The 27344-nt window shown below is 51.6% G+C and overlaps 9 protein-coding genes across 9 annotated transcripts; 1 reads left to right on the forward strand and 8 right to left on the reverse strand.

Annotated features, from left to right (window-relative positions):
- Window positions 1-432: 432 nt before the first annotated feature.
- B0H65DRAFT_424057 (uncharacterized protein) lies at window positions 433-2193 on the reverse strand (the record flags this gene model as incomplete). Its single annotated transcript, XM_062824493.1, has 2 exons — window positions 433-1703; window positions 1887-2193. 2 exons carry the CDS (start codon window positions 2191-2193, stop codon window positions 433-435), a joined length of 1578 nt encoding a protein of 525 aa, XP_062683252.1.
- An 848-nt stretch (window positions 2194-3041) lies between these two features.
- B0H65DRAFT_422225 (uncharacterized protein) lies at window positions 3042-3742 on the reverse strand (the record flags this gene model as incomplete). Its single annotated transcript, XM_062824388.1, has 2 exons — window positions 3042-3623; window positions 3701-3742. 2 exons carry the CDS (start codon window positions 3740-3742, stop codon window positions 3042-3044), a joined length of 624 nt encoding a protein of 207 aa, XP_062683253.1.
- Window positions 3743-5452: 1710 nt separating this feature from the next.
- B0H65DRAFT_571792 (OPT-domain-containing protein) lies at window positions 5453-8601 on the reverse strand (the record flags this gene model as incomplete). Its single annotated transcript, XM_062830492.1, has 4 exons — window positions 5453-6971; window positions 7030-7754; window positions 7806-7999; window positions 8073-8601. 4 exons carry the CDS (start codon window positions 8599-8601, stop codon window positions 5765-5767), a joined length of 2655 nt encoding a protein of 884 aa, XP_062683254.1. The 3' UTR covers window positions 5453-5764.
- Window positions 8602-9549: 948 nt separating this feature from the next.
- B0H65DRAFT_588017 (uncharacterized protein) lies at window positions 9550-13252 on the reverse strand. The gene is made up of 2 exons (XM_062830993.1): window positions 11735-13252; window positions 9550-10332 (listed from the first exon to the last, which is right to left on the reverse strand). The coding sequence occupies exons 1-2, from the start codon at window positions 12944-12946 to the stop codon at window positions 10039-10041; spliced, it is 1506 nt and encodes a 501-aa protein (XP_062683255.1). The 5' UTR covers window positions 12947-13252; the 3' UTR covers window positions 9550-10038.
- A 21-nt stretch (window positions 13253-13273) lies between these two features.
- Window positions 13274-14723, reverse strand: B0H65DRAFT_167855 (Cyanovirin-N). Its single transcript, XM_062821327.1, has 4 exons — window positions 14667-14723; window positions 14080-14541; window positions 13817-13929; window positions 13274-13675 (listed from the first exon to the last, which is right to left on the reverse strand). Exons 2-4 carry the CDS (start codon window positions 14337-14339, stop codon window positions 13515-13517), a joined length of 534 nt encoding a protein of 177 aa, XP_062683256.1. The 5' UTR covers window positions 14340-14541; window positions 14667-14723; the 3' UTR covers window positions 13274-13514.
- A 679-nt stretch (window positions 14724-15402) lies between these two features.
- On the reverse strand, window positions 15403-17602 carry B0H65DRAFT_167828 (acyl-CoA N-acyltransferase). The gene is made up of 2 exons (XM_062821326.1): window positions 16083-17602; window positions 15403-16011 (listed from the first exon to the last, which is right to left on the reverse strand). The coding sequence occupies exons 1-2, from the start codon at window positions 17480-17482 to the stop codon at window positions 15894-15896; spliced, it is 1518 nt and encodes a 505-aa protein (XP_062683257.1). The 5' UTR covers window positions 17483-17602; the 3' UTR covers window positions 15403-15893.
- A 667-nt stretch (window positions 17603-18269) lies between these two features.
- Window positions 18270-20211, reverse strand: B0H65DRAFT_462590 (uncharacterized protein). The gene is made up of 2 exons (XM_062826650.1): window positions 19624-20211; window positions 18270-19550 (listed from the first exon to the last, which is right to left on the reverse strand). Exons 1-2 carry the CDS (start codon window positions 19955-19957, stop codon window positions 18394-18396), a joined length of 1491 nt encoding a protein of 496 aa, XP_062683258.1. The 5' UTR covers window positions 19958-20211; the 3' UTR covers window positions 18270-18393.
- A 1273-nt stretch (window positions 20212-21484) lies between these two features.
- On the forward strand, window positions 21485-23221 carry B0H65DRAFT_424083 (uncharacterized protein; the record flags this gene model as incomplete). Its single annotated transcript, XM_062824496.1, has 4 exons — window positions 21485-21691; window positions 21796-22165; window positions 22235-22352; window positions 22606-23221. The coding sequence occupies 4 exons, from the start codon at window positions 21485-21487 to the stop codon at window positions 23219-23221; spliced, it is 1311 nt and encodes a 436-aa protein (XP_062683259.1).
- Window positions 23222-24304: 1083 nt separating this feature from the next.
- On the reverse strand, window positions 24305-26925 carry B0H65DRAFT_462598 (uncharacterized protein). Its single transcript, XM_062826651.1, has one exon. The coding sequence runs from the start codon at window positions 26824-26826 to the stop codon at window positions 24433-24435; it is 2394 nt and encodes a 797-aa protein (XP_062683260.1). The 5' UTR covers window positions 26827-26925; the 3' UTR covers window positions 24305-24432.
- Window positions 26926-27344: the final 419 nt, after the last annotated feature.

The following is a 27344-nucleotide window of genomic DNA, read 5'->3' on the forward strand; positions in this document are numbered from 1 at the left end:
CTATAGCGTCTGTTCCTGCGTCTCATTAGCGGCTTTGCTGCTGTAAGAAAGTGGTATTTTTGGCAAGGTGGCACCGGGGAAGAGATGATCTTCAGATGAGGGTCCGTAAGATCGGGTTGTCATATCCCCGAACCCATCCTGTGTGAGACAAATAGCATCGCCGGTCGGTCTGGAACGGTGGCATTGGATCTTGTTGTAACTTTCGAAGCAACAAGAAAAGACAAAGGCTTGCTTTGTGGATACCTTGGTTGACAGACCATAAGAGGGGTGAATGTTTGCGTTTCTCTTACTTTCGGTCAGTGATTCCTTCCCCTTTCCGTTCTCAGTTCTTGATTCTTCGTTCTTGCTCTAACAGCAGTCTCTCCTTCCTCAACAACCTCTGTTACCCAGTCCACCTCCTTCTTCTTCTCCTTCTCAACTCCTCTTCCCTCATTATTTCTTTTCCTTCCACCGACTCAACCTTTGCGTGGCGCTGAAAGCCCTCCTCACTTTGTGTCCAGTATCTTCTTCAGATACCTCTGCTCTGGATGCATCTCCTCCTGCAAAGCCACCAGTTGGCCCGTTCATCTTGCAGACTTCACCTTTTCCATCGACCCTTCCGCTCTCTACTCCTACAACTATTCGCGAATCCCATATCCCACCTCCTTCGTCCTCTTCTTCAAATAGAAATTCGAAGCCCTCAATGTCCGTGTCCGTAAACATCAAGGACTCGACTAAAGGCGATAACTGACCTTCCTCCCCCTCCATCGCCTTCTCCAAATCTTCCTCCCCTGCCTCCCCCCCTGCAGCTTCCCCAGTCCCACTGCCAGTAGTCGTTGTATGTTCTCCAGTTCCCGCAAAACTGGTTCTCAACCGACGTAAACTGTTCAAGTCAACCGGGATCTTTATCTCCAGGAACCTCTTTATCGCCTCCTCCAAGTCCTCGGCATCCTCGTCATCTTCCCCCTCCTCATCCTCATCCTTCTCTTCATCTTCTTCCTCTTTCTCATCCCCTCCCTGATATTCCTGGTCTTCCGCCTCCTCAACAACCTCCTCTATCCATGCCTTGTCACCAGCAGCAGCAGCAGCACACGTACTAGCCCTCTGAGCAACGCCTGTACATGCCGGGTACTTGGGTAAAGGTTTCCACCTCCTCCACTCGGACATTCTGTTGATAGTCTTTTGGGACTTCTCCACCCCTTTGCTTTTTATCTTCCTGTGTTGTTCCTTCATTTTGTCCTTATTATTCACCACGTTGCCTTTCCCTTTCCCTTTCCCTGACTCCAGCCTCCTCCACATCTTCCTCCTCGCCTCAGTCACTATCGGGCCACCACCACCACCAAGATCGCCACCAACCCCATAATGACCAGAATCATCTCCCTTATTCCCCCAAAAGTGTCCTTCAACAAGCGGATGCTCAAACACGCGCCTGGCCCTGAACGGGCGGGAAACCTCTAGTACGGAGCCGTAGCCGGTGAGGGAGGTGTCCCACGGGGGTGGGGTGTGCGGTCTCTCAAATCGAATGGGATCGGGATCGGCATCTGAGCAGGAAATAATGGGATTGGGGCAGCGATGAAGTGGTGGAAAGTCCGAGTCTGATGACGTATCTTGCTCCGTTTCTTGATCGTCCTCCTCTGGCTTGCTGGTGTGTTTAAGAAAAGTATCATTGGTCTGGCTCAGCTGGCTTCTGGGTTGAAGTTCGTTATTGGTATTATTCGGTAGCACTTTTGTTTCCTGGCTACCCCTAGCGACGACCTGGTGCACAGAAGCAGGTAGAGGTGACTCTGGCAACTGTGGTAAGGGCTTCGAGATCAACAAGACGCGCTGTTGGGGCGAGCAGGTGGAGGTGGAGCTGGAGGTAGAGGGTGAAGCGGCATTGGGCGGTTCATCGAAAGAATCAAGGGCACCCGGTGCTTTTTCTGCCACCGCTACTGGGGATGTGGGCACGGCTGAAGAGGATGCGGAAGTAAAGGTGTAGCTGTCTGAGAGGGGAGACCTCTCCTCGCCCTCGGTGCAACTGCTATCGTAGAGCTTCGACTCGCGGTATTCTCGACGGTCATGGCCTGGGTTGGGAAAGAGGGCGCGGATTTCTGGAAGGGTTCTTTTCCTTTTCCAGCGGATCCGAAGTCGAAATCGAAATCGGGGGCGTTTGGACTTGATTTTGATGCTCCTTAAGGGTAAAGGAATGAATGGCTGTGATAGTGTGGCACCCATTGTTCTTGTTTGGATGTTGGGTGGTTGAAGAGCTGTCTATGGGGTATGTGTCGAAGATATGTTGGGTAATCGCTTCGCTGATATCGACTGCTGAATTGCCTCGGTCGTTAATTGTCTCCAGTGTGATTATTAATGCGGAAGACAAAACCCCGCTACTCAGCGATGGGTTTCAGCCTCTCCTTTTGTATAGAGACGAGGTCGATGATGGCCAACCTCCATTGTCATGGGCGTGTATCAGTCAAGACTCACACAGTCACGGGTGCATTATCTGTGACTCGGGTCAGTTGCTTACCCTATCTTGACAGCAAAGGTCGAAGTCAACACTAAACGTAAACAACACTGTGATAACAAGATCTTCAATCTCACCTTTCAATCGGAAAGCCCTTCCTGACGCGGAGTGTGTCACGCAAGCCGCGAACAAGGCCCTGTGGGTGCAGAAGCGTTGGCCACTGGCCGTATATTCTATATAAAGAGAAGACATCTGCCGTACGTGACTCGTGAGTCCTTCTCATCATCATCATCATCAAGTATGTACATGACAATCATTACAGTCATAAAACCGGTTCGCAGAGGAGCGCAGCTCCCTTCGACCATATCTCCATCCATCATCACCATCATCATCTTTCTTGAAGAACATGTGCATCATCCATGCTCCAAGCTGTGAACATTGTTCAACAACATCGTTGTTCATTGCCACCACCACCGCCGGACACTTGTCGTAAGCTCTCAGCAGGTGGTAATCGTCGTTCTCGTCGTCCTCCTTCCAACGGCAGCCGCGGCACCTGCGGCACCTGCCAATGCTCCTCCCGTACATGCTCCCAAACCTCACACACGACGTCACATCTTTCCTAGACATACGACCTCGAATGCGACCGCGACCTCCTGGTCCTGCTATGACTCCCACTGTGGCTCCTGCGATGTCCACTCCCACCGCGATGATGATGACTATGCGTCGTCGTCTTCCTGGTCGTATGGTAAACCTTCTCGCTCCTGGCCGTATGTCCGCCATGAATCCACGCCAACAAGCTCGTGATAAAGAAGAAAATGGTATTCATGATGCCAAACGCAAAACAAGCCTTGAGCATCGCGCACGTCTTGTTGATGTTGATGCGGAAAGTATTAAAGTTCGCCGACCCGACGGCGCCCAAGTCGACAAAGTACGGGTTCCCGCGATCGACCGAGGTGCAGTTCACGGAGCCGATCCACCCGAGATAATAAACGGCGGCGATGAAGGCGCCGACGAAGGCGAGGTCGACGAAGGAGACGAATTGCGCGTTGGTGGAGGAGCGGTGGTAGCTGAACAGCGTGGCGATGGACCAGGCGAGCGCGAGGACGGAGACGATGAAGAGGATTAGGATGTAGGTGGGCGTGAGTTGGTTGGCTTTGACGTAGCCGTCTACGAAGTAGGCTAGCATGCCCATTGTTGGTATCTGATGGATGACAAAAGGGTTAGTTAGACAGGTGGAACGGGAGGTGAGACGTTGTGGGTTTTGTCAAAGGGTCTTACCAGGGTGATTATTTCGAGGAAGCGCCAGAAGGCGAACATCATTGCGAAGAGCATCTTTGGTAGGTATGTGTTGCTCTTTGACGAGCGGGTTTGGGATGGAGATTCCTCAAATTTGGTCAATGGGTAGAGAAAGTGTTCGCAACTCTGGAACTCCTCGTTGCAATGGGATGCGACCGGGTTTTTGTTGCTTTTTGGTGAACCGCGCAAAGTCGAAAGTCACAAAACAATCGCAGGAGGGTCGAGAATCCAAAACTGGTTGGGCGCGCAAAAAGGTTATGTATGTGTCTGGTGACAGCGCTCTGCCAATCGGGACAGACTGCTTGAGCCTTGGAGCCTTGAGGGTTGCCCAGTTTCTCTGTCGCTCACGTTGCTGGCTCCGCGTTGTGTCACCCTTCTTTGGCTTATTCTTCCGGTCTTTTGAAGGTTGCCTCGTCTGGCGGTCAACAGGTCGCCGCGGCGCGTCAACTGCTATGAACCCTGATAACTGCGATGACGTCGATCGGCAGATGGTTCCTGGTTTCGAAGCTTTGTTGTTGTAACCCAACCAGGAGACAGGCGACCGGAAAATAGCTGGAGCAGCCGATCCAAGTCTTTCGACGCCGTTGCCTCTTGCGAGCTCGTCTTTTTTTAATTCCTCGAAGAAAAAAAAACGATGGCTGAACAAAGCTGGTTTCGCTGAAGAGGGTGCGCCAAAGTGGGTCGACTGTTCGTCTGTAGTTGATTGTGGATACGGTAGCTGCGGTGCCTGGGCCGGGTTTGCGCCGTGTGCCTTTCCGTTGTTGCGTCCCTTTTTCTGTAAACACAGAAAAAACAATAAGTTCAGGGTCTTTCCTGCAAAGGCAAAGGGACCAGCACGAGAGGGAATAAAAGAAGATATAAAAAACCTTCTCTGCGTCTTTTCTTCACCGCACTTATGTAAGGTACGCAGTACCTTCTTGATGCATCGACTTGCATGCACGTTCAGGACCCATCAACCCCAAAATCTCCAAAATGCGGGGGGTTGGCCCAATAACAGCACTGCAAAGCACTATGTGACAAGCTGTAGACTAGCGTGCCCCACTAGCGAACAGCTCAGCCGGGATGAGATCAGACGGCGCCGGGTGACGGGTCCCGGGCCCGGGCTTCGTAAGCGCCAGCATCCAACCTCGTCAGGTTCTCCGAGATTTCAGCTTCAGTCAACAATTCGGGTGGTTGACCAGGTCAGCCATTGCTATGATTCCCTATGAGGTTGAAAGGCGGAGTCCATCCACGCACGAGCAGTCCCAGACTCCCAGGGACCATCCATCCGCCGTCGGGGAAACGAAATAAACCTTAACCACTGCAGCGGCACATCGGCAACGCCAACTTTCCCAATTCCCAAAGCATTTACAATGGGATGGTCCCTGCAGAAAGCCGACCCAGTCACCCAGAAAACCCAGAGAGCCATCCAAGACGGGGCCATGTCCTGGAAAACCGGCTCACCGCCCGAAATCCTCAACCACCAACATCAATACGGGACCAGCTGACGTACATTGTGCAGCGATGAAACAAGTCGAAGCCCACCAAGGCAAGCCTAGGACTGCAGAGACTTTGTCGATCATTTTTCCTCAAAAATAGTCAAAACTTCGTCTCGCCCGGGACAAAAAACGTTGACTGTGCGCGGGCCGCACTACCAAAATTATAATATCGCCGAAGCTATCAAAACAATTCTTGGGCCGTTACTAAACTGTGATAGGGATTACGATAATTCGAAAACACATCGGCTAGAATCCTTTAGGGATACTTACATCTAAAAACTGCCTAGAAGTTGGGTTCAAAGGTATGATAAAGACGCTTGGATGCGTAATAAGAGTATACCCAAGGTGTAATGTACTGACCGTCACGTGTTCGGTCTATTCTTACGACTATTCGGTCGTCCTTAAAATTCCTAGGTGTTTTGTTAATCTGTTGTTGAAAAACTGTTGCTGAGTCTACGTTTTTTTGTCCCGGGCGAGCCAACTCCCATCATCACTCGCATCATGAGAGATCTCAACATGAAGAAAGAAAAAGACACGACAAAAGAACAGAAGAGGGCATCCTTCTCCTCTAAGGAAACATCCCCTTCTCCGGCCCAAAATACCCTCTATCCTTCGGAATCTCCAAGATCCCCGTGCCTCTTCCGTCCACCCCCGCACCACTAACCGTGTTCCCCCACCACTCCAGCTTCTTGGGGTTATACCCGACCGCAAAGAAGATGATCAGACCGCTGATGGCCACCCCAGCCGTCAGGGCAGCCGACAAAACGTAATTGTACTTCTCCCACCACGCCAACCGGTGTTTCGGCATCCAGTACATAAAGACGTACGAAAGAATAAACCCGGGCGTCTTGTAACTCATGTTGCTCGGGGCCCAGTGCTGCACGCCCTGGATGACCAGGATCGGGTTCAGCCAGAGGAGGGACGCGACAAAGGGGAACAGTGTGCGGTCCAGCATGGCAAACGTGCGCGGAGACAAACGCTTGCGGAGCTTTTCCTTGACGCCAGGAAGATAGCGAGGGCCGTAGGTTTGCCCAAAGAGGAAAGCCAGGGCGATGCAAGTGCCGATGAGGAAGCACCACTTGAATAATGGGTAGAGGGAGTTGAACATGCGGTCCGATCCGAGAAGGCCCCACATCAAGGAGCTGGCGTAGAGGGGATTCCCGTCGTTGGCGCAGGTGAAGCGGGAAGGCTGGTTGGGAGTGCAAAGGCCCTTGACGTTCTTCATAATAAAGTCTTGAGTGCCGACGGCAATAAAGACCGTGATGATGATGGTCCCAATCTGACTTCTGAACACGGCTCTGGGCGGAATGCGCACATAGTGTCCCATCTTCAGGTCTTGAACCATGTTGTCGCCGTATCCCGCTAGAGCCCAGGACCCCAGAGTCTGCGCAAACAGAAAGGCGTTGGTGTTACCAGGTAGGAGAAATCCCGTGATTACCTGGACCAATGCCCCCAGACCGAGATTCGTGCCAGTGGTTGCCGACAGGAACGACAACGGCACGGCAAAGACAAGGTTAATCCCAATGACAAGGAACACGAGCCAAACCGGGGTATCGAGCGGGTAGATCTTAAGAAAGATGACGGATACGACAATTGCGCCCATGAGGATGATGAGGAACCACCAATCCGGAACCTCGGGATACTGAGCCATAAGTCGAGAATGGACGTCCATTGCCCTTTCATAGTTACCCTTTCCGTAACGCAGGCCATGGTAGAAGTCAACATAGGCTTGGCCGATAGTCTTCCATTGGTTGACCATGATATAGAGGAAGTAGCTAAAAATGAACAATGGTCAGATCAAGACAATGGGCTGGGTGAAAGGAGTTGACTTACACTGGGTAGAAGCAAAAGTTTGCTCCAACAGTCAGGATATATCCAGCAGAGTAGAAAGGTGGTGAATAGTTCTGGTACATGTTCTGGTCCAGTTTATTGTCTACCACCACCTTCTGGACCTGATAAGGCGTCCCATCATTGGCAAAGGCTGAGCTAGAGTTGATGGGTAGAAAAGCCGTGTAGTTCATATTTTTGTAGTAGATGCCGAGAATGATAAGACCACCGAGAATGCCGCCAAAGTACATAGTACAAGTGGCGAAGAAAGGTTGTGATAGTGCGGCATACGAGCTCGTGGCGACATTCCAGTCAAACGTAGTGATGGGATTGAACAATCCCAAGCCTGTGATTGAGCCGGTCAAAAGAGAGAGGACAATGGAATTCGGAGCTATCCAAGTCATCCAGTTGAACGTTGAAAGCGCAGTGAAGAGATATCCTGGGAACCAGTAATAGATTGCCATGCTGACTGTACATATGTAAAAGAAGCGGTAACGTGAAATGGTCCATCCGTATATGTTTTCCTTCGGCTCGGGTCTTGTCAGAGCTCGATTCATGGCGATCGTGGGAAGAATGGTCGGCCACAGCGCCTTGACGGGGTAGACACTGAATCTCCGTAGGTATCCGGCAAATCCCATGCCCATGAGTTGGACAAAAAGCGTTAACATGAGTTGGTATCCGAAGTTGACGAATTGATGTCCGTAAAAAACGTCCATCCTTTGAACCAAAATCTGTCAAACGAGTCAGCCTATATCATCCCAGTATCCACATCGGCAACGTACCATTCCATATGAGTTGGTGGTATATATGGCAATATTGTAACAAATCGTGGCAAACATCTGCTCCTTGAACGTCCACGGTCCTGGGTTGAGCGAGTGACGAACGCCAAAGACCGTGATACCCCAATCTGGCAGCACCCATTCCAGTGACTTGGCACATGGAAAGAGCAAGATCTGGATAACCGACCCACTAAGACCTGCCAGAAACAGTCAGTCCCAGTTTCCAAGGGGTGAAGGATGAGCGAGTCCCAGAGACAATATCAAACATACCGATAGACGGAAATCTGCTGTTAAAGAAGGTAGACATGAAAGTTCCAATAACCGCCCACGCCACCCCCAAGAAGTACGCCCTGATAGTCTCAATCGGAACAGTCGGATCATCCTTCAACTCCTGGACCGCGCGAACTCCGGGATAAGGGGACGAGTAGCGCATCAGGGTGGCGTCGATCCGCAAGTCCCGATCGTAAAACTCCCCGTACGCCTTGGGGCCCTTGAGCAACCGCTTCATACGCTCGCGCATTTCTGAGGGGAAGTTCCAGTCGTCGGCGTGAAACCTCACGGATTCCTGAACGATGGCGATGGCCTCCTCCTCGGTCATGTTATCGACCTTTTCGCAGATGTGGTCGCCCTCTCCATTGGGAGCCAGTTCTTCGAGCATTTCATGTGGGATTTGTTCGCTGAATCTTTGGGTTGTGCCGGCGCTCGATTGGATCTTTTCTGGGTCATGACTTGATACGCGTCGGGTGGTGCCGTCGTCGAGATCCTCGGCGATCTCAACGGTTGGTCTTGGGGGTTGCATGGCTGGCGAAGCAACGGCTCATCGGGAGTTCTGGGACTTTGTTGACTACAATTGATTGCAGCTAAGGGTGGCAGGCAAAGGCGTTAGTCCGATGACAGCTTGATATGAGGGTATCGTCGAGAAATGGTCGAACTCACTATATCTGCCGGTCCGCACTCTGCAGTCGATGGGCTACTTGAGCAGCATGATATGCACATATGACTGCCGTCGGGTACTTGAGAAGTGCACAAGGGATAAGAATGCGGGGGCGTCGAAGAGAGACATCATTCTCGATGAACCCATTCCCCGCAAATGGAGGGAAGCCAATATCTCCTTCCCCATCTTGAACACAATTTGTGTTATGTCCTACGTTACATGCATTCAGTTGGAAGCTTGGGACAGACAGCTGATCAACAACGGTCTGGATTGTTGGTGGAAGGCAAATCTGGTAAAGTGCGGGGAAACAAGGACGGGATTGGGAAGGAGCAGAACACTACCTCGAGTTGGAAAGCTTCGTACGGTACCACATGCCGGTCGGTGATTCAAACCTTGGGTTTCGGGAATGGCTTCACCCATTTCCGGAAATATAAAGTCGTTGCCACCTCGGTGGTAATTCATGAGGTTTTCCGACGAAATCCGAGTGTTGGCGTCGAGAATCACAAAACTGAATATCATGGACATGAGGAGCCAGTGCTCGGTACTGTATCCGACGTCCCCGGCCTCGAGTGACGATCAAGACGATGCTCAACTTGTCAAGAAACGGAAGGTGCAAGACAAGACAGACTGTCATGCTCACGCATAGGTAAGAGGAAAGAGCGAGAGATATCATCTCTCTCACCACCCGCGGCAGGTGGAGTGTCTCTGCAGCTGAACTCACACCTGCCTGCCTGCCTCCATCCATCCAGCTTTGCGCAAGATACATCTGACGCTGATACAATGAATAGCTGACTCTGTCTGCGCTTGATCAACAAACAACCTTAAGGGAAAAGAAGAAAAAAAAAAAAAAAAAAAAAGTTGCCAACAGATAGCACAACCAAGTTGCTCGGTTCAACTAGCCCAGTAGCCCGGTCAGCATATACAAACAAATCCCGCGGTGTACGACATGGATGGGCACGCTGTCGGCCTTTTGTCTTTGTTGAAAAGGAACCTCATGATCTGCCCCGTCCGAGAATCGAACTCGAAGTCGGACGGGGTGGGAGATGCAGAGCTGGGACGGCACTACTGTCTGCGCTATCCGACCAGGATCGAACTGGTCGTTGGCTGGGGGCAGTGTTGGAAGGACGTATGGGACGGGAGCTTATATGGCATACGGGTAATGATTGGGAGGAGGAATGGGTTAATTGAGATGGAAGGTGCGGCTGCCGACTGGAAGAGACAGGCAGGCAGGCAGGCAGGCAGGCACTCGAATTCACCTCACCTTTACCCGTTTCACCCTCAGAGGCGCCTTCCTTCCTGCCTTCAGGGCTCACGCCAGAGGCTTCGCAAAAACCGAGCCGCCTCAACCCTCTCTATGTACCCATCCTCCTCCTCCAACAACTTCCTACTAATCGGCTGCCGATTATGCGCCTCAAACGCTTCTCTTACCGTGTACCTCTCGAAACAGTGGAAAACCCTTGGATCTCCACCCGTCTCAAAATCTTCTGATTCCCGGGATATGCAGTAGTAAATCACCCCCGGTTCGGAGGCGGAGAGACGGGTGGTTTCTTCGTAGACGAGGGCGAGGGCGGAGTCGTGTTGGGGGTGGGCGTGGACCTGTGTGCGTGGGAAGGGTCTGTCTAATGGGTTTTGCAGGGTGGTGATTTGGGAGAATAAGGGGGGAATGGGGGTTTGACAATGGGCTGGGGAGGAAGGAAGAAAGAAAGGGATGGAATGGAAGCAGGAAGGGACTGAAGTGAACTTACTTTTCCGTAAACGCAGAATTCGGTTTCGGGGATGAAGTGGGAAGGTGGTAACCTGACTGTTCCTGTCCCTGATGAACCTTGGTCGTTGTTGTTGGGTCACGGTGTATCGTTGGGCATTGTTCTTGACTTTGTTGGTTGTGAGGGCGGGTTTGGGACACAAGTAGATTGGGTAGAGCCGAGAAGTGTAGGAGTGGAGGCTTGATATGTGTTCGTTGCGTGAGGGTTAGAAGATGAACGAATGTGAATCATGATGAATGGCAATGCTTCCGGCGCTTGGATTGGTATTTGTATGAAAATGATGCCAGAGGTTACATCGAGAGTCCGAAAACGCTACCTATACCTAGGTCAGCTAGGCTATGTAGAAGCGCATATGACAAAAAGGGTACTCTTACAATAGTAAGCCCCAAAGGTAAGCTACTAACGTATTGTTTACTAAGAAGCTATCAGAATGTCAGCACAAGCTATGTACAGTCCAATACTGGTTTGTTTGTTAGCTCGAGACCTCGGGACAACTTCCTTAGGTGATTTTATGTCTAAGTGATCCGTTGCGTTCTTCGACCAAAGTGTAATTTAACTGTGAATATGCTTTTTCCAAAATAAAATACACCGTATTGAATCTTGTTGATGCCTTTCAGATCCGTACCTAGCCATTCATTTAGTCCTTGAAAGGTTTGGGACAATTCGGAAGAGATCTCGTCCAGTGTACCAGGAGTAGGTACCAAGCTAATAAACAAACCAGTACTAGATTGTAGACAGTAAGTTGAATTGCACATCACTCAAGAGACTTGGCCATCATACCTCTAAGCTTGTTCAGTTGAGATAGTCCAGGAATCTGTTAATGTCCTCTTTTGCGTTTGAAATAAGTCGACCCGGAAAACATACACATTAAACACTACAAGTAAATCACACTGAGAAATGAAGAAAGTAAACAAAGGAAACGCATGAATGACCCGTATATAGACTTCGAACCGTTTCTTCCGCCGATGACCAGTCCAAACCGCAACTGGGTTCCATCGTACGGTTTCTAAACCCAGGTCCAACGAAGGAAGGAAAAAACAACCGACGCTGGTTGATGTATAAACCGCCCTTCAAGCTTCCGCAGTCTATTCATCCTCAAACTCTTGTCCTTCAACCCTTTCCCTCCCATCTTCAATCCCTCTATTGCTCGCCTCGCCCTCCTCTCCGTCACCGTAAACACCCATTTGAACTTCCCACTCTACGAGCCCTGAACGCGAGTACTACTCATCCCCCACCAACGCCTTCGGATCCGGCCCATGATTATGCATCGCCGGCTGCTGATCCTGCCCGACCATGGTCCAACGGACCTCAAACGTGGAGCTATGCTTGGCCGTCTCCCTGAGCACGAACCTAAAAGGGCAATTACACTTATCCGTCCCGATCCTCCTCTGATACGGCTTCCGCTGCCCGTTTCTTCTCGCCTCCTCAATCTGCTCCTGCGTCGGCCCCGGCACGGGGCGGTACTTGTTCCCACTGAGCGCACAGGACATGGTCAGGTGGTACCGGTCGTTCTTGATCTTGGACCGGCGCGTGATGACGCGGTAGCCGTGCTGGCGCGTCCAGTTGTTGACCACGACCGAGGCGCCATTTGGGCCGCCGCCGACGTAGTTCTTTCCGCCTGCCGAGGTGGAGAGTTGGATGTGGAAGATGTGCCCCTGAGGCGGGTAGGCCATGTCGAAACCTGTCCCTGATCCGGAAGAGGCGCCGCCGCCGTTGTCCCCGACCCCCCAGGAGACCGAGGGGAGGGATTGGTCGCCTACTAGGTTGGCGGAGAGGAGTTGGAGCTGGCGGGATTCTTCGTCGTCGTCGTCGTCCACGTCGTTGTCCATGTCTTCTTGGTGGTGGGTGACGACGTTGGCGCCGCTGTCATCATGATGATGATGATGGTCGCCGTTGACGATGCCGCTTACGCCGCCGGTAGCGCTACTTTCACCACCGCCACCGCCATCGAGAAGAGCATTGAAGTTGATGGTGTTGTTGGTTGCCGCGTTTGCAGTGGCCCCTCCTAGGGTGGAAGTCCCGGCAGCGGAAACTGGGACGGCGTGCTGTTGCGGAAGAAGAAGGGGTGCATGATGTCCGCCGGGCAGGGATGGGACACCGTAGGCATCGAGGCGATGGATGATACCTTGAACAAGCTGGTGAAGTTGACCAACCTCGGCTTGGAGTTGAGCAAAACGTTGAGCGTCAATTGAGACCAGAGGTACCTGCTGTTGGACCTGCTGCTGTTGCTGTTGTTGCTGTTGAGCTTGTTTCCTTGGCTGGCGGGGCTTGCGTGGTTGCTTCTGCCGCGCTTGACTTTGCTGAGGCTGAGCAGCTTGTTGTTGTTGTTGTTGTTGTTGCTGCTGTTGCTGTTGTTGGACTTGTTGCTGTTGTGAGATGACAGGGTGCTGATGCTCGGGGGGTGCGGAACTGAAGATGGACGAGATGTAGGGGGGGTTAGCAGCCATCTTGTGGGCTGGGGTAGGTATTTCCCCCAACTGCGCTCCTAACTCGATTGCTGTCGCATTCAACAGTGAATCCCTCAATAATCCCAAGGGGTCTGGAGAAATGCTCGGGCCCCGAAAGCGAAGCTCGCCAAACTTCTAGGTACTTGTTGAATTGGCCGATGACGCTTTCCCAGGGCTTGGGGGGTTGGGGAATTTGCACACTCCCAGCTAGCTCTCGCACGTGATCATTCCGAGAAGAAGTAGGCTTTCAGCGGGGTTAGGGTTACATATGAAGTCTCGATACAATGAGGACGGCAAGCAGGACAGATGATTCAAAGAAGGCAGTCATTAAACGAAAGAAGATGACTACAACGGGAGAGAAGGTGGCGCAGAATGGCAAATACTAAGGAGATCAATAAAGTTTTCCACGTATAATCATGTCTCCTACTTTCGATCATTTGGTCTTTGCCAAGGCGCGATGATGTATCTGCAAAACCCATATCCAAAGAACTCCAAGACCATGTCTCCCTCGAGTACAATGACTCCTGCCTCCATATGTACCTCTAGCCACATCCTCAGGCTAGCAACTTCACCCTCTTTGCCCTCTTTTAAGTATCATATTCGACTCAAGACCCAGTTTCTCACCCCCGCCCTCTCCTGATCTGCCGGGTAGTCGATAAGACACATCCTCAGTCTTTCCCGATGCGCCAAAGCATTTGAAGGTGCCGTTTTCGTACTTGAGTTGCTCATCTGGTACAGTAGTAAGGACTTGCATTAGCTTCTGTTCGATGCAGCATGAAGTTTTCCGTAAACATCCCGGGTTGAACAGAGAGACGCTTATCTGTTCAGAGGTCACAAGAAAGGAAGTGTTTGATGGGGAAAAAAACTCACTGAGGTTAACGCTTGATATCTTCCTGTTGCCCCCGTCATCGGGGCATTGACACTCAATAACAAGAGGAGTGTTTCTCTTGCTTCTGCACTCGCAATTCCCGATTCCGTTTCCACTGTAAATTTCCACACATGTCAGTGGCTGGTCACTCTCATGCTATCTTCCTCTTCTTCGTGGTCCATATCCCAAGCGTGAAAATTCCTGAATGAAGATGCGCAGTGAGACAAATTGGGTGAATGGGGACGGAGCAATCAAAGAAACTTACTTCTCCTTCCACTGCACCTGCCCATTCACGTTTTCCAAACATTGGTTGAGATCAATATCGGTAGACACCTCGTAACCTTTCAACCCACAGAATCCGTGAAAGACGTTCTTCAGGGCGTTGTTACCCAGGCGGTCTTGGCTTGGGTAAAGAAACGCAGCCGAACACCAGATTGAAGGGCGCAAATCGTCCTTTAAAGGGTCTTCATTGGCTGCTCCTTGTGTGCTCAGAATTGCAACCAGACACAAGATATTGGGCCTCATTGTGGGAATTTAGGTGTGTGAACACACGTCCCGGCAACAACTAGACGTATGGAGGAGTTGGTGGGACAGGTCTGCATGTAGCTGATTGAGCTCCGAGTGTACCAGTGTAGCACTGGAGGCAGGTAAAAGCTGTACGTTGAAAATTGACAGGGCTGGCTTCCAGAACAGATACAGCCTTATATATCGGTACTGAGGTGTTGCGCTCAACTCAGACAGACAGTGCAAGTTTAACAAAGAAAAATCGAAAAGCAAGTGGCAAGAAACAGCGAGGAGGGCTGACAGCCACACACAGTCTGGTCTTTCATTGCTTTGTATAAGAACTCGTACCTTGAACGGAAGAATGACGGGAAAAAGCCACGCGCGTGAAACATCGGCCAAGGACTTCAGCTTAGCTGTGCCTATCCGAGCTTGTATACCCCCGTCGAGCGGAACGAATATCAGTCGAGGAGGGCCAAATAAGTCTGGTGAAACATATTGCCTGGCTTGTGCAATAATTCCGCGTTGGACAACGTTCAAGGGGTCTATAAATTGGTGCCGGGTCGGGGGGCAAGGGCAAGCCGCAGGGCTGAGTAAATAGGAAAAGCGATCATGGAAAGGAAACGCCGAAGACGTGAAAGTGACAAACATGCTCTTTCTGCACATTAATGGTTCAGAGAAAGGTCATTGCAGAACTCTCAGACAGACCTTCAATAAAACCTCTGGTTTCTGGTGGCAGACTCCATAAAGTCGTCAAGAAAGACACAATATTACTCTCGAAAGAACCGAGTGCAATTGCATCTCTTGCTCATGACCGTTTTATCTTCCATACTCATGGTGGAATACGGGAATTAGGTGTTTGTAAAGCTCTGGTGCTTTAACGGGCCGTTCCCTGTAACAGAACCCTCATCAGCAAACGAAACAGTCAAGCTAAGCTGGAATGTGTTTGTGACTTGTTTTGAAACTCAGCACTGGCCTCCTCCAAGGTTCAACGGTATGGAGTAGTATTACAGGAATTGCACTTGCGAATCTTTCCACCTACCCAGTTGTGCAACGCAGCCTCTTCTCTCTGTATGCGTAAAGAGTTGATCCGGCACAACAGGAACATCTGAAAAGGAGCGGTGCGTAGTACAGCAACACGGTGAAGCAGAAGCCGAGTGGTTGCCGTCAAGTTGGTAGTCGCCGATTGTGAGAATCCTGGTTCACACAATGCTCTGTGCCAGCTTAAAGTTGGTGGTAGTCGTTGTGTACATGGTAGCCATGTTCTGCGTAGAAAGACCTGCCAAATCTGGATGGGAGATGAACGAGGTCCAAGTCAAGGCTTCCTGTCCCAGGCAGTCTTGGCAGGTCAGAACTAGGGACGAACTGGCTGTAGCCAGCCGTATATTGGTCGCTGAAACCGATAGCCCGTTGCTGTGGCGTGAAGTGATGAACAGGTATATGAAAAGTTGAGTAGGTGAAGCGTCCGTGGGAGGATTATCCACGCGTCGACAGCCCTCGTTGTGTTTTAGGAGCGTGTTACTTATAAAAGGGACGTGCCGTCCGCTAGATTTGTGGTATACTGCATGGGAACTGAACTCATAGAGCAGGTCCTTCCCAAGATTCTCTCCTCAACCGACCAAACCATGCCTGTTTGTGCGGAAACGTCACCTCCTTTTCTTTGGTGAACCCAGCATACTCAAGATGTTGAATGAACCTAAGATGAGCGATTAGCTTCCATGATCCCGTTGAGAGCAGCGAGGCTTTTCCGGAACGACATGGACTTACCTGGTGTTGTCCACCCTGGGCTCGACACACATGCTCATGGTCCTGTATTCTGCCGTGAACGCATAGTGCACCAAACTGCTAAGCCAAGCTTGTACTCTCCCACGCGCCCACTCCTCTCCTATCAGGACATGGACGCCACGGTCCCAGTCATTCGCTGACTCCCCTCCAATGTAGCGACCCAACAAGTCCTCCTTGACCCAGTAAAGTTCGAAATAGCCGAAGGGCACACCATCCCACATGCCGATGACGGGGAAGCTGTGTCTACTCTTGAGGGCATTGGTCAAGAAGTTGACCGAATACTCACCCCAAAAAGCAGAGACGCGTGGGCTTTGATGCCAGGCTTGTATCAGTGCCACGTCCGTCATCTGGGCACCGAGATGGTTCTGTCCTTGAGGTGGGTTCGGACCAATGGGGCCGAAATAAGGTACTGGGTTTTCAGAAAGAGATGCCACACGGAAAGCGAGATATTGGCCAACGGAAGGCACGAAGCGGGTGTAGAAGACCTCACCCATACGAGGAGGCTTTGGTCGGATGGGGTGACGCACATGGTTGGTGATTGTGTACTGCAGGGGCGCAGGAGGATAATAGGTCGGAAGATAGGAGGCGCTGAAGAAGGGACCGATGGGGTAGGATGGCATGGAACCAGGAGGCAAGGAAGCTTGGGATTCGGATACGTCCGTGATCTGGGATGGGGACCCAGGCCTACTGACGGCCGGGGAGCCGGGGTAGGACTTGAGGTTCTTCAAGTTTGGCTGGAGGGAGAAGAGGAAGAGACGGCCGGGTATCTGCCAGAACATTTTGCGCGAGACAAACATGTTGGCCCACGGCTCGTCCGAGTCATCGAGGGCAGTGCCAACAGAGGAATCGGCGCTGGCTATGAGACCCATGCGTTCGAGTTTTGGTATGAGATTCCTCCCGCGCAGGACGCCGTCCTTCTTGATGCGAATCTTCCAGTCACCACGCGGGCGGCCGGCGGTGGGCGTGGACTTGGAAGCCTCGGTGTGTAGGATGGGCGAAGGGGCGGGCTGGTGGAAGTACCAGTACAGGGTAACCCACAGCATCATGGCGATCTGTCGCGTCGGGCTGGCGGCCGGCTTAAAGTCGCTGCTAGCAGGCATCGAAACCGAGGAGATGAACAGGCTGTCATTCTGGAGCGTGGGCTTGGTATACGAGTGTATGGCTGGTTTCGACTCGGCGCCGTGTTCGTCGCCCTCCTTGGCGTCGTGGCTGGAAGAATCGCCGGGCTTGCGATCATCTTCGGTTTGTATGACAATGCTCCAGCCGGCGGGAATAGCGTGTTGAGGAGTACTGAGTTCGTGGGATTTGAAGAAGAGGCCGGCGAACACGGGAGTGACGCTGATGAGCTGCCCGTCGGGCAATCGGATGACTTGGGGTCCCATCGGACCGAAATGGTCTGTCTCTGGATGGAAGAGGTAACTAAGATGTCAGTGTTTCGCAAGACAAGATGGAAGGCTGTCGTGAGGATTGTAGTCAAGCGAAGCCGGCGAGGTGTTTGAAAGGCCGTCCGTTCGCGGGGTCAAGAGGAAGTGCGACAAACGTTGGACGATCAGCGTAGCAAAGCGGGCAGGGCAGCCAGTTGAAATAGTGTGGGGTAAAAGGTGGGATAGGTAAGGATCGGTATCACTCCATGCCGGCTTGGATTAGGACATGGCGAGATGGCACGAGATATGTGGGATCATGGCCTGGCCATCTGGAGCTTTTGGGTTTATGATGTCTGACCAAAGGCCCTCGGCTAATACATGTTCTCTCAGGTATCCCATGATGCCTTTTCCGTGAAAGGTAAGAGCAGCAGGGACGGAGCATCCAATTTTTCCTAGAAGTTGAAAGGACGGGAGCGACATCCCATTTTCGTGGTTTCCTCATTTATTTCATCGTCGTTCAATGGATTCCACTTTTGGATGGCGATCGGAGGGGCAAGAAGGGCACCGTTGGAAAGCTCCATCCTGGTCATGATCCAAGCTCACTTTAGCCCCACTGTTAATAGGATATCTCCGATAAGGTGAGATAACGAGGTGAGTTCTCATCAAATTAGTAGCTGTCTAACTGAGCGACAGGGACAGCTGGGTCAGACCACATTGCACACGTCATGGCGTGGTTGATGCACGGCAGCACTGAGTCTTTTCCCCACCGTTCCCTTGCCGTTATCCGAAGACACCGACCTATTTTGCGCCTGGCATTCAGCCATCAATTGTATCAGATTATTTCAACTAAAATTAACATCCCGTCCAATGATCCGATCGTGTGTGACTCCAATGTCCGCTTGCTTCTAGGTATACAATTTTGCCCGGGTTTATGAATCTCCCGACTCCTTCTTCGACTCCTTCTCCTTGTTGCGTTTCCTCTTTTCATCCTCGGTGAATTTCTCGTCCTTCTCCTTCTCGATCGACCGGTGTTCGTCGTCTTTCCTTGTCGTCTCTTCATCGAGGACTTCCTTTACGTCTTCACCAACGTCGCGCGTCTCGTCCCAGTCAACGTCGTATTCAACCGCAATCACTCTGATCTCCCTCCTCAGCGCATTTGCGTCCTGCACTAACTGCTCCCACCGATCAATGTCGAAGCCCTTCATCTCGTACAAGGCGTGCTGCCTTCTCGAAACCGTCACATTCATGGCAGCCTTGTAGCTAAGGTCCTTGTTGATGTAGAGGAACCACAGGTAACCGCCCATGATGGTCGTCAGTCCCGCCAAATACGTCACCGGCTCGACCAGATCCCAGCCGAACTCGGTATGGAACGTCACATAGTACACCACTCCCCACCACCCAGCAAGCAGGCCAAACCCGCCCTTGGCTAGGCGATGTGCGCTCCGGTGTGCCAAAAGATCGCACTCGTGCTTGATCTTGGCCAACCCATCGATCTCGGAGCTCATCTTACGCAGACGCTGGCGCATGTAATATGTCCGGTCCCCGAACGAGGGAACACTCACGCGCATCTCGATGTTATACCCTTCGATTTCGACTGCAAACTCTCGGCCGCGCGCTGCGTCCCGAATAAAGTCGCCCATCTCGGTACTACTGCTCCACCGCACCCATTTCTTATCTTCGGAACTCCGCTTGGGGCCTAGGTGGCCAAGTCCGGAATATGAGGCCACGTGTGACATGTTGGTATTGTACTCGCTAGGCTCTCCGCCATTGTCTTTGGATCTCGCTTCGGAGCGGCTCGTGGGTTTCTGGTCACCTTGTTCTGAATCTTCGGCTCGGAAGTAAACGTTGGGAATTTTCTCCTTGCCATTTTCCATCACAGGCGGAAGCTCGGCTTGGATCAGGCGTTCGACGTAGGAAAGTGGCTGTTGTGGGTGTATAAGCAGAGCGAGTGGCTGGATTTCGCTGTTGAGTGATATCGAACGGCCGTACTCATTGCTATGGCTATTGTTCTCTTGGTCTTTCTCGACACGAAGGGGTAGAGGAAGGATGAGTTTGAGGAGACGAGTCGGCGTTGTTAGGAGCTTGCCTAGCGAGAAAGATGATCAGTGATAAGCACTTGGGTTCTGAGTAACGCATTCTCCATGTCTGCAATTGCTTACCTTTTGCTATGGGTTCGGCACTATCTCCATTGCCTTGGACCGGAGGCTTATCGGCACCTTCGCGATGCCATGGGCGTCTTACTTGTTGCTCGCGCGCCCTAACCTCCTCTTCGTGTTCATCAAGTCGCTTCTGGTTCAGCTTTTTGGCTTTTGCTTCGGCTTCTGTTTCCCTGGTCTTCTGCGACACCGAGGTAGAGGCTTGTCTCAGTGCGACAATGGGTATCCTAGGACGGTGGGAGGTGAGATTTGTCTGCGGTGATTCAAGGCACCAGCGGGCCAGAGTGTTGGGAGATCGCATCAAGCGGCATTGCAGCCGCATGCGCACGCAGTTCATAGTCGCAGTCGGTCTGTATGTATATGCAAGCAAAGGTCGTTAAATGTTGGTTTGCGTAGGTAGGAGGGAGAGACTATTTAGGATATTGGCAACGGCAATTGAGTTGTCGCAAGGCGAGTCGTGGTAATGATGGTGATAAGGTAGGACTTAAACTACTAAGAAAAGTCTAAAACGAGAAGAAGAGTAGGTGGGAGAATAGTTGGGACGAACACCGATAGACGGGATCAAAGACGACTCCAAATCCGAAACAGCCCTGTCCAAGCAAGGACCTTGGATTCAGCAACCGACACAACGGTCCTCACTGAAAGCTGGCTCGACCCAGGAATAGATGCAGTGACGTCATTGCGTCTGCCACTCACGCAAAGCTTAATCAAATGTACCCCTGCCGAGCCCGCTGTACTGTTAAGTGATGTTCCAGACTCTGCCCCACTACAGCGTATCTCTAATCACGCTAACCGACGACGTGCTGCTTCATCTCGTCATCTTCTTTCTCTTTCACCCAACTCACAACAATCTTCTCAACATCTACACCCCAAACTCTTTGGTGGACGCGATTGTTACCCGGGAACCACGGTGTCGGAAGTGTAATATCTCTTCAGGTTCCACACACTTATGTGATGCCAAACGATCCGGGATGCCCGGTGTCCCCGAAGCCCGACTCCGGCAAGTGAAGGCGCTCAATGACACTCCCAAGTCAAGAAGGACGACATGAATTGCCAAACACCTGACGCTTCGGCGTACCAATTTCAACCATACAGCAAACAGTCTAATATCCTCCTTGGCACAACCGATTTCCAAAGACGATGATAAGCCCGATCTATACACGCTGCTCTCGAGTGGGAGTGGGCGTTCGCGTGTCACAGGCCGTGGGCCGTGGCCGTCGAGAATAGGCAGATCAAGATCTGCACTCCGCGTTGATCACCTCCGAACCCATGGCTTCACGTGCTGGCCACGCTTATAAGTCCCACTTCCTCCTACGCATCTATCCGACGATAGCAGACGAAAAAGCTCAGCGGAAACAACTCCGAGTAACGGGGAATGTCATGCCCGGGAATCCATCCCCCTCGGATTATCATAGGCACACTGTCATGATGGCTGTCCGAGACTCCCACGGGGTATTGTTGGCCTAGAGGACAACCCCTTGGCCAATTTGGTTATCAGTGGCCATGCTTGCCAAGCAGTTCTCATACTACCAAGGAACTATGCTTCAAACGAAAAGCAAGCAAACTTTCACCATCAGTCCAGACGGAGGGTAGTCCTTCGCACATTCGTGATACCATGACCCAGCATTTCTCCTCCTGGCCACTGGCATTGTGTGCAAGATTCCTTGTGAGACACAGATTATCCTCAATAGGGCCCCGTGCCAATGAGCCATGCCCTGTTTATCACTCGAGATTCAACTCTTAGTCTAGTAATTGGGCAAGGCACCAGTACCGACTCCCCAATCTAGCACACTTTCTAAAGCGCTGTCTTAGGCCTTAGTCAAAATATCCCATTATGGCACTCCCAAATACCTCCCACCACACGATGCCTATCTTTGAGAGGCAAAATTTTCGATTCGGCCGGTCAGAGAGCAACGCAGGCGGTCCCACGGTATCTGTAGGACCGGAAATCATCATTGCCGACTGGTTGCTGGTCTGCGTGTCGGCTTTGTTCTTTGGCCTCCGCATTTACAGCAAGTTTCTGCGGAAAACATCTTTGTGGTGGGACGATCATGTTCTCGTTGTCGCCTGGGTAAGCTACCTACGTGCCCCTACACTTGCATCCTCAATGCCTGGAACACTTTTGGAGGTCTTGTTACCCACTGACCTCTCTAACCTCTTTTCCATGATACGTAGCTTTGCCTCATACTCGATGCCATTGTCAACACCATCAACATTCGTCTTGGCTTCGGGAAACACAGGGACAACATAAAGCACGACCACCTCAAGCATATCAATACTCTCACGCGCCTCTCCACCACGGCAATGATGCTGGGTGCTGTCTGGAGCAAGACTTCATTTGGCCTGACTGTTTTACGCCTTATACGGGACAGAGCAAAGGTTAGGGCACTGGTCTTGATCATCATTGCAACCATGAACTCGTTCATAATCTTCAACGTGGTAGCGGTATGGGTACAATGTGGAGTTGACGACAATGGGAATTTAGAAGACAAAACATACTGCTTGAGCAAGAAATTCACGGTTTCTTCTATGATGTTCGCTGGAAGTGAGTATCAAGACCCCTGACAGACGGCCAGATATTCTCGGCTCCGTTATGCTGATCCCTTTTGTGCAGTATACTCAGGTCTAATGGACGTTGTGCTTGCAATCTTGCCCTGGTGTCTGATATGGAGCCTGCACATGCAACGAAAGGAGAAGATTGGAATCGGTATTGCCATGAGCATGGGTCTCTTGTAAGCGAACTCACAACTCCCCCCCCCATGCCAGTTCCAAATCTAACCGCAGTGTCTCTCCCGGCAGTGCAGCATGCACAGCGTTCATCAAATGCTCCAAGATTCCGGAGATGATGAGTCGTGACTTCTCTTGTTAGTGGCTCTTCGCCTTAAACCACACAGTCCCCGTCAAATAACCCCCTCTCCCCTTCTGCCATAACTTCTACACTTGATACTCATATACGTCTCCTGAATATTTAGACCACGGGTACAGACTCATCATCTGGGGCGCCGCCGAAGTAGCCACAACCATCTGCGCAGCCTCCATCCCACAATTCCGCGTGTTAGCCCGCGAAGTCGTCATCATCACGCATCGGAGGCACGAAGAAAACACCCACGGGCATCAGTTGCAGCAGCACCATCAGCAGCACCACATAATTCGGCTAGAAAAACACACTGAAGCAAGCCATGATTCTGGTTCTGGCTCTGGGGCCGGTGCTGGTGCGGTTAATACCCCAGGGCCAGTGACACTCCAGCCACGGCCATCAATGACAACCGTCCAAGTGACCTCCTCCGGGTACGCACCCACATCCACGACGGTGGCCACGGCTGATAATCGGTCAAACAACTCGAGCGTTAGCAGCTATACGGGACTACTTAGGGGTGTCTTTGAGGTTGGTGTTGAACGGACCCAGAGCAAGAGCAAGAAGCAGGAGCGGGAGCGGGAGCGGGAGCAGGACGGACATGGACATCCACATCCACATACCAATGTCCCTCGAGGAATGGGGATTTTGCAGACGCAGGAGGTTAAGGTTCAGGTGCATGATAGGGATGTGGATTTGCGCGAACTGGGATTAAATTCTGGCAAGATGGGAGATTTTAAACACTAATAATGGGGGAGAAAAGGATTGGACCTTGGGCTGGAGGGGAAGGAGATACGGTATATACATCACAGGGAGTTCACTTCATTTCATAGGTATTGGGACTTACGTAGGTAAGAAAGAGACTGTCTTAATTTCGTTCACATTCGACCTTTGACCTCCTGAGTCTCCTGGAGTCCTGAACTTTCACCAACCGTCCTTAACGTACCTTATGTGAGACCCTCAAACCACCCCAACGCGCCTTGCGCCATATCAGTCTCCGGCCCCGGTTCCGAGCTCAGGCCGTGGCACTTCGGATGGCACACCGTACGGGGAGGAGAGGGGTGCAGCTTCCGGTCAATTGACAGATCGAGACCCCCGGACGTTCAAGGCGGCTCTTACAATCTAAATCCAGTCAGATCAGATGGCTGTATGGTTATGGGAAACGTTCGAAAATTAAACGTCCGAAAGCAATTTACTGTCAATTGACCGTCACCTGTCATGTAGCAGGTTCCGAGACGTTGGAAAGAACGAACGTTTATTAATCGTAAACAATCCAATTCCCGTTCGTAAAATAAGTAACGGACGGTCAATTGACCGGAAGCTGCACCCCCCTCCTCCCCGTATAGCACCACAAACCTAAGTAGCTCTCAGATCCACGAAACGAGGAAAAAAAAGGGAAAAAAGAAAATGAAGGGTGGAACGAAGAAGTTGCGAGGGAAGCCAAGCCAAGAGGGCCCCTAAGCGTAAAGGTTGCAGAAAGCAAGAACAGACCCGAAAACAGCACAAGTGAAGAGGGTGGAGGAAAGAGCGATGCATCGAACTGTGAGATCATGATGTTAATTTTCCAATTTCCATCATTAAGAAGTGGAAGGTGCAAAATAGGCAGAATTCAGAGGATGAAATGGGGTTCTCACTAAAAGATTCATTAAACTTCTCTAGCTCTTTCCTCTTTTATGTGTGAGCGTGAGAGTCCCGCCTTACACCTTCCGTATCTTGACAAACTGCCCGAGGAGCATCGTCTTCATCTGGCACTCGAAGACTTTGCTGGTCGTCACTGACCGACCTAAAGTTGCGCACCAGGGCTCGAAGGCTGGAACGAATAAACATCCATCGCAGGTCAAAATCATTGAATTGATGTATCTCTCGACATATTATGTAGTCACGTTAAATGACTTAAAGCTGTGGAGATGGCGAACATCAACACAGCACCTCGCGGTAAACCCTGGATCAAGTACGAACTAATACTCATCATCTTCTTCATCCTCCTCCTCCTCGTCCGCCATATCCATAATGAGGCCGCCTTCACCTTCATCTCCATCCTCCTCATCTTCATCCGATATCTCATTGCCCTCTTCGTCATCCTGGAAATCCGCATAGTTCCGCGCATCGTAATCATCCCCGCTGACATCCCCTCCTTCCTCCTCATCATCGTCGTCGCCATCGTCATCGTCGTCGCCATCGTCATCCGAGTCCGGGATAGTATTATTTCGACGATGGAGTTCCAGCTTCTCCGCGAGAGTCAGAGGCCTGGCGGGGGCTTCGTCATCGTCTTCTGCTTCCGAGGAGTCGTCGCTACCGCTCGTGGAGGATTCGCTTTCTGCATCCTCGTCATCGTCATCATCTGTGTCGGAAGCTGGGGGCCGCAGTCCCCGACGAGATCTGATTTTCTTGGGCACTGGTGCCTCCTCCTCCTCCTCTTCCTCATCGTCTGACACAACTTTGTATCGATGCATGGCTTTCCGCTTGATTCGCCGCCTCGTCACCTCTTCTTCTTCATCGTCATCGTCATCGTCATCCGAGATGACCACGGGGTGTTCAGGACTGTCACCTCCTGTGGAGCTCTCTCTTTGGTCTGCGTTCGACTCGTAATCCATCTGGTTGTTTCTGTCCTCCGCATCCTCGTCCTCGTCATCTGAAAGTACGACAGTAGCGCGGGCACGGCGGCGACTCTCTTTGCTAATACGCGCTGCTTTCCTGGGCGGTTCATCATGCTCCTCCTCCTCTTCCGAATCTGACTCCAAGACTCGTTTCCTACCAGAGCCGGCAGAGCGAGAGGGTCCAGCTCGGTGTGGTGAGGATGACTCTTCATCCATCGTCGAGGAATCCGACGGCTCTATGCTGGAGAAGCGAGCAGCGCCGCTTGGACCAAGGCGATGGTGTTGATGGGTGTTGTTCGCAGAATCAGACTCGTCATCGGAGTCGTCAAGGATTTCGATCGGGCCATCACGGCTATCATTTGAATGTCCTGCATGGGTTGGTCCTCCTTCTTCATCGCTCGAATCTTCTTCCTCTTGGTCGCTGTCATCTGCCACGACGACAAGATCATTTTCGCTTTCTGACCCCCCGTCCTCATCCTCGCTGATCTCCGAATCATCGATTCCTGAGCTTTCGTATTCATCCGGCTCCTCATCATCATGCTCGTCGTCTGACTCATTATCGGAGAAATTCCAGTCGGTGTTATTGTTTTGTTCTTTGACGAGCTTCTCAAAGCGCCGAAGGCCAGTTTCGAAAGAAAAGCGTATGAGGGGCTGAAATATGTTTTCTGTGTCGTCGAGTCCATTTTGGGTGCATAGCAGCGATCGCCAAACTTGTTCGCCTAGAGTTCCGGGAATGCTGTTGTCGATAGTGAACTCGCGGGTCTTGGAGGGTTTGCGCCAGCAATACATGTACTCAGCATCCTCTCCGACGCCCGGCTCCTCCTCTTCGGTCCGCACAAAATAATGGTAATCGTCTGTGTTCGCGCACCAGCGCAAAAACCTCGCCGGACAATCGGAATCGTCAATAATGCAAAACGCCCTCCTCAACCGAGGGCATAAGTTGTGCAACACCTGTTCATATTCAAGCCGCTCCGGGGTCCAGCGGATATCGATGTGGCGGGCAAGATCGACATCGAGCGCCAAGTTCCGGATCTGGTCCGAAAAGCCTGGTATTGGATGAAAGGGGGGAGAGGCTCTGCCGCCTAGAACTACGACGTCGTTCTTGCAATTCCAACGAATATTACTTTGGCCATCGCGGAAAGTGAGGACATCGGGAAATTTTTTGAGCACGTGCTCACGGCTTTCCTGATGAACAGCCAACATGACACGGACGGGAGCAGTTTGCTGCTCAAGAATATGGCTTTCCCAGATGTCACATGGTAGTTCTTCTTGGTCTCCTGGGGGAGGGATGATGCGGAACTCATAGACGCGTGACTTTGCCGTCAGATCGGGGCAGAACATCTCCCAGATGCGCTGGCGAAGTTCATAAGGCAAGAGGCCGAACTTGGGGAAAGATTGATGATCGTTGCGCCTGGCTTGGCGAGAGTTCGGATATTCATGGATGTGTTCGGCAAGGTCGTCGTCATCGTGCTCCTCGTCGTCATCTTCATCCTCGCTTGAGTGGGACTCACTTGCTTCGAGGTCGAGCATCGACGCCAGAAGCTGAATACCCCTACTGTTACGTGTCAAAACTTCTGAAGAAGATACCTCATCGCTGGAGTCGTCTGAGTCCGAAGAGGCATCCGAGTTAGATCCCGAATCAGAGCCGGAGTCGGACCCGGACTCGCTGTCATTGCTCGCGTCAGACTTGTGTTCCTCTTGGTCAGAGTGATGATCTTGATGGTCGGAATCATCCGACGAGAAGTCGGTAGCCATTTCGAATAACCCTGACTGGCTGGGCAACAGAGGCGCGTGTTGTGTGTTGGCTTTGTGATGTTGATGTCCTGGATGTTGTTGTGGAATGTTGTTGGTGCAGCAGGCGTGCAGCAAAAGAGGTACTCGTGTAAGTGGGGCCCCCGTCAGATCTGAAAGGTTAAATCCCTGAAAACGGAGCCTGCCGGGACGCTGGTAGGGGTTCGTACAGTAAAATACAGTGACGGGAATGCATGGAGTTCTGCCGGGGTGGTGCACGGTTGCACTCAGCCCACTGAGGACAGTGCGTTTACTGGGGAAGGTGCTACTGGAGCTTCAGCACTTCAACATCGAGTTCAGGGCCGCGGGCGGTGGGAACCTTGATGGTCGTCTGCACTTCAGGATCCTGCCTGCCAAACTCAGCCTGAACTCCAATAACAGACACCATGCGTCTATCGTATCGTGACCAGGGATATTTTGGTTCGAACATTGGCTTCAAAACACTATATATCTAAGCAGAAAGCCAGCAGACACCTTTATCT

Source organism: Neurospora tetraspora, assembly GCF_033439725.1.
Source record: "Neurospora tetraspora strain CBS 560.94 chromosome Unknown B0H65scaffold_3, whole genome shotgun sequence".
Lineage (NCBI taxonomy): Eukaryota > Fungi > Ascomycota > Sordariomycetes > Sordariales > Sordariaceae > Neurospora > Neurospora tetraspora.

What these genes read in the sequence shown, in the direction of transcription:
- B0H65DRAFT_588017 (XM_062830993.1), bottom strand. Translation starts at nt 12,946, where the DNA reads ATGGCTGCTAACCCCCCCTACATCTCGTCCATCTTCAGTTCCGCACCC. An exon ending in GGCCGGATCCGAAGGCGTTG is followed by an intron (nt 10,333 to 11,734) that starts GTGGGGGATGAG and finishes CCACGCACACAG; the next exon opens with GTCCACGCCCACCCCCAACA.
- B0H65DRAFT_167855 (XM_062821327.1), bottom strand. Translation starts at nt 14,339, where the DNA reads ATGAGGCCCAATATCTTGTGTCTGGTTGCAATTCTGAGCACACAAGGA. An exon ending in CAGGTGCAGTGGAAGGAGAA is followed by an intron (nt 13,930 to 14,079) that starts GTAAGTTTCTTT and finishes GGAAATTTACAG; the next exon opens with TGGAAACGGAATCGGGAATT. An exon ending in GATATCAAGCGTTAACCTCA is followed by an intron (nt 13,676 to 13,816) that starts GTGAGTTTTTTT and finishes CTACTGTACCAG; the next exon opens with ATGAGCAACTCAAGTACGAA.
- B0H65DRAFT_167828 (XM_062821326.1), bottom strand. Translation starts at nt 17,482, where the DNA reads ATGGGACCCCAAGTCATCCGATTGCCCGACGGGCAGCTCATCAGCGTC. An exon ending in CCCAGGGTGGACAACACCAG is followed by an intron (nt 16,012 to 16,082) that starts GTAAGTCCATGT and finishes CGCTCATCTTAG; the next exon opens with GTTCATTCAACATCTTGAGT.
- B0H65DRAFT_462590 (XM_062826650.1), bottom strand. Translation starts at nt 19,957, where the DNA reads ATGAACTGCGTGCGCATGCGGCTGCAATGCCGCTTGATGCGATCTCCC. An exon ending in TGCCGAACCCATAGCAAAAG is followed by an intron (nt 19,551 to 19,623) that starts GTAAGCAATTGC and finishes CTTTCTCGCTAG; the next exon opens with GCAAGCTCCTAACAACGCCG.
- B0H65DRAFT_462598 (XM_062826651.1), bottom strand. Translation starts at nt 26,826, where the DNA reads ATGGCTACCGACTTCTCGTCGGATGATTCCGACCATCAAGATCATCAC.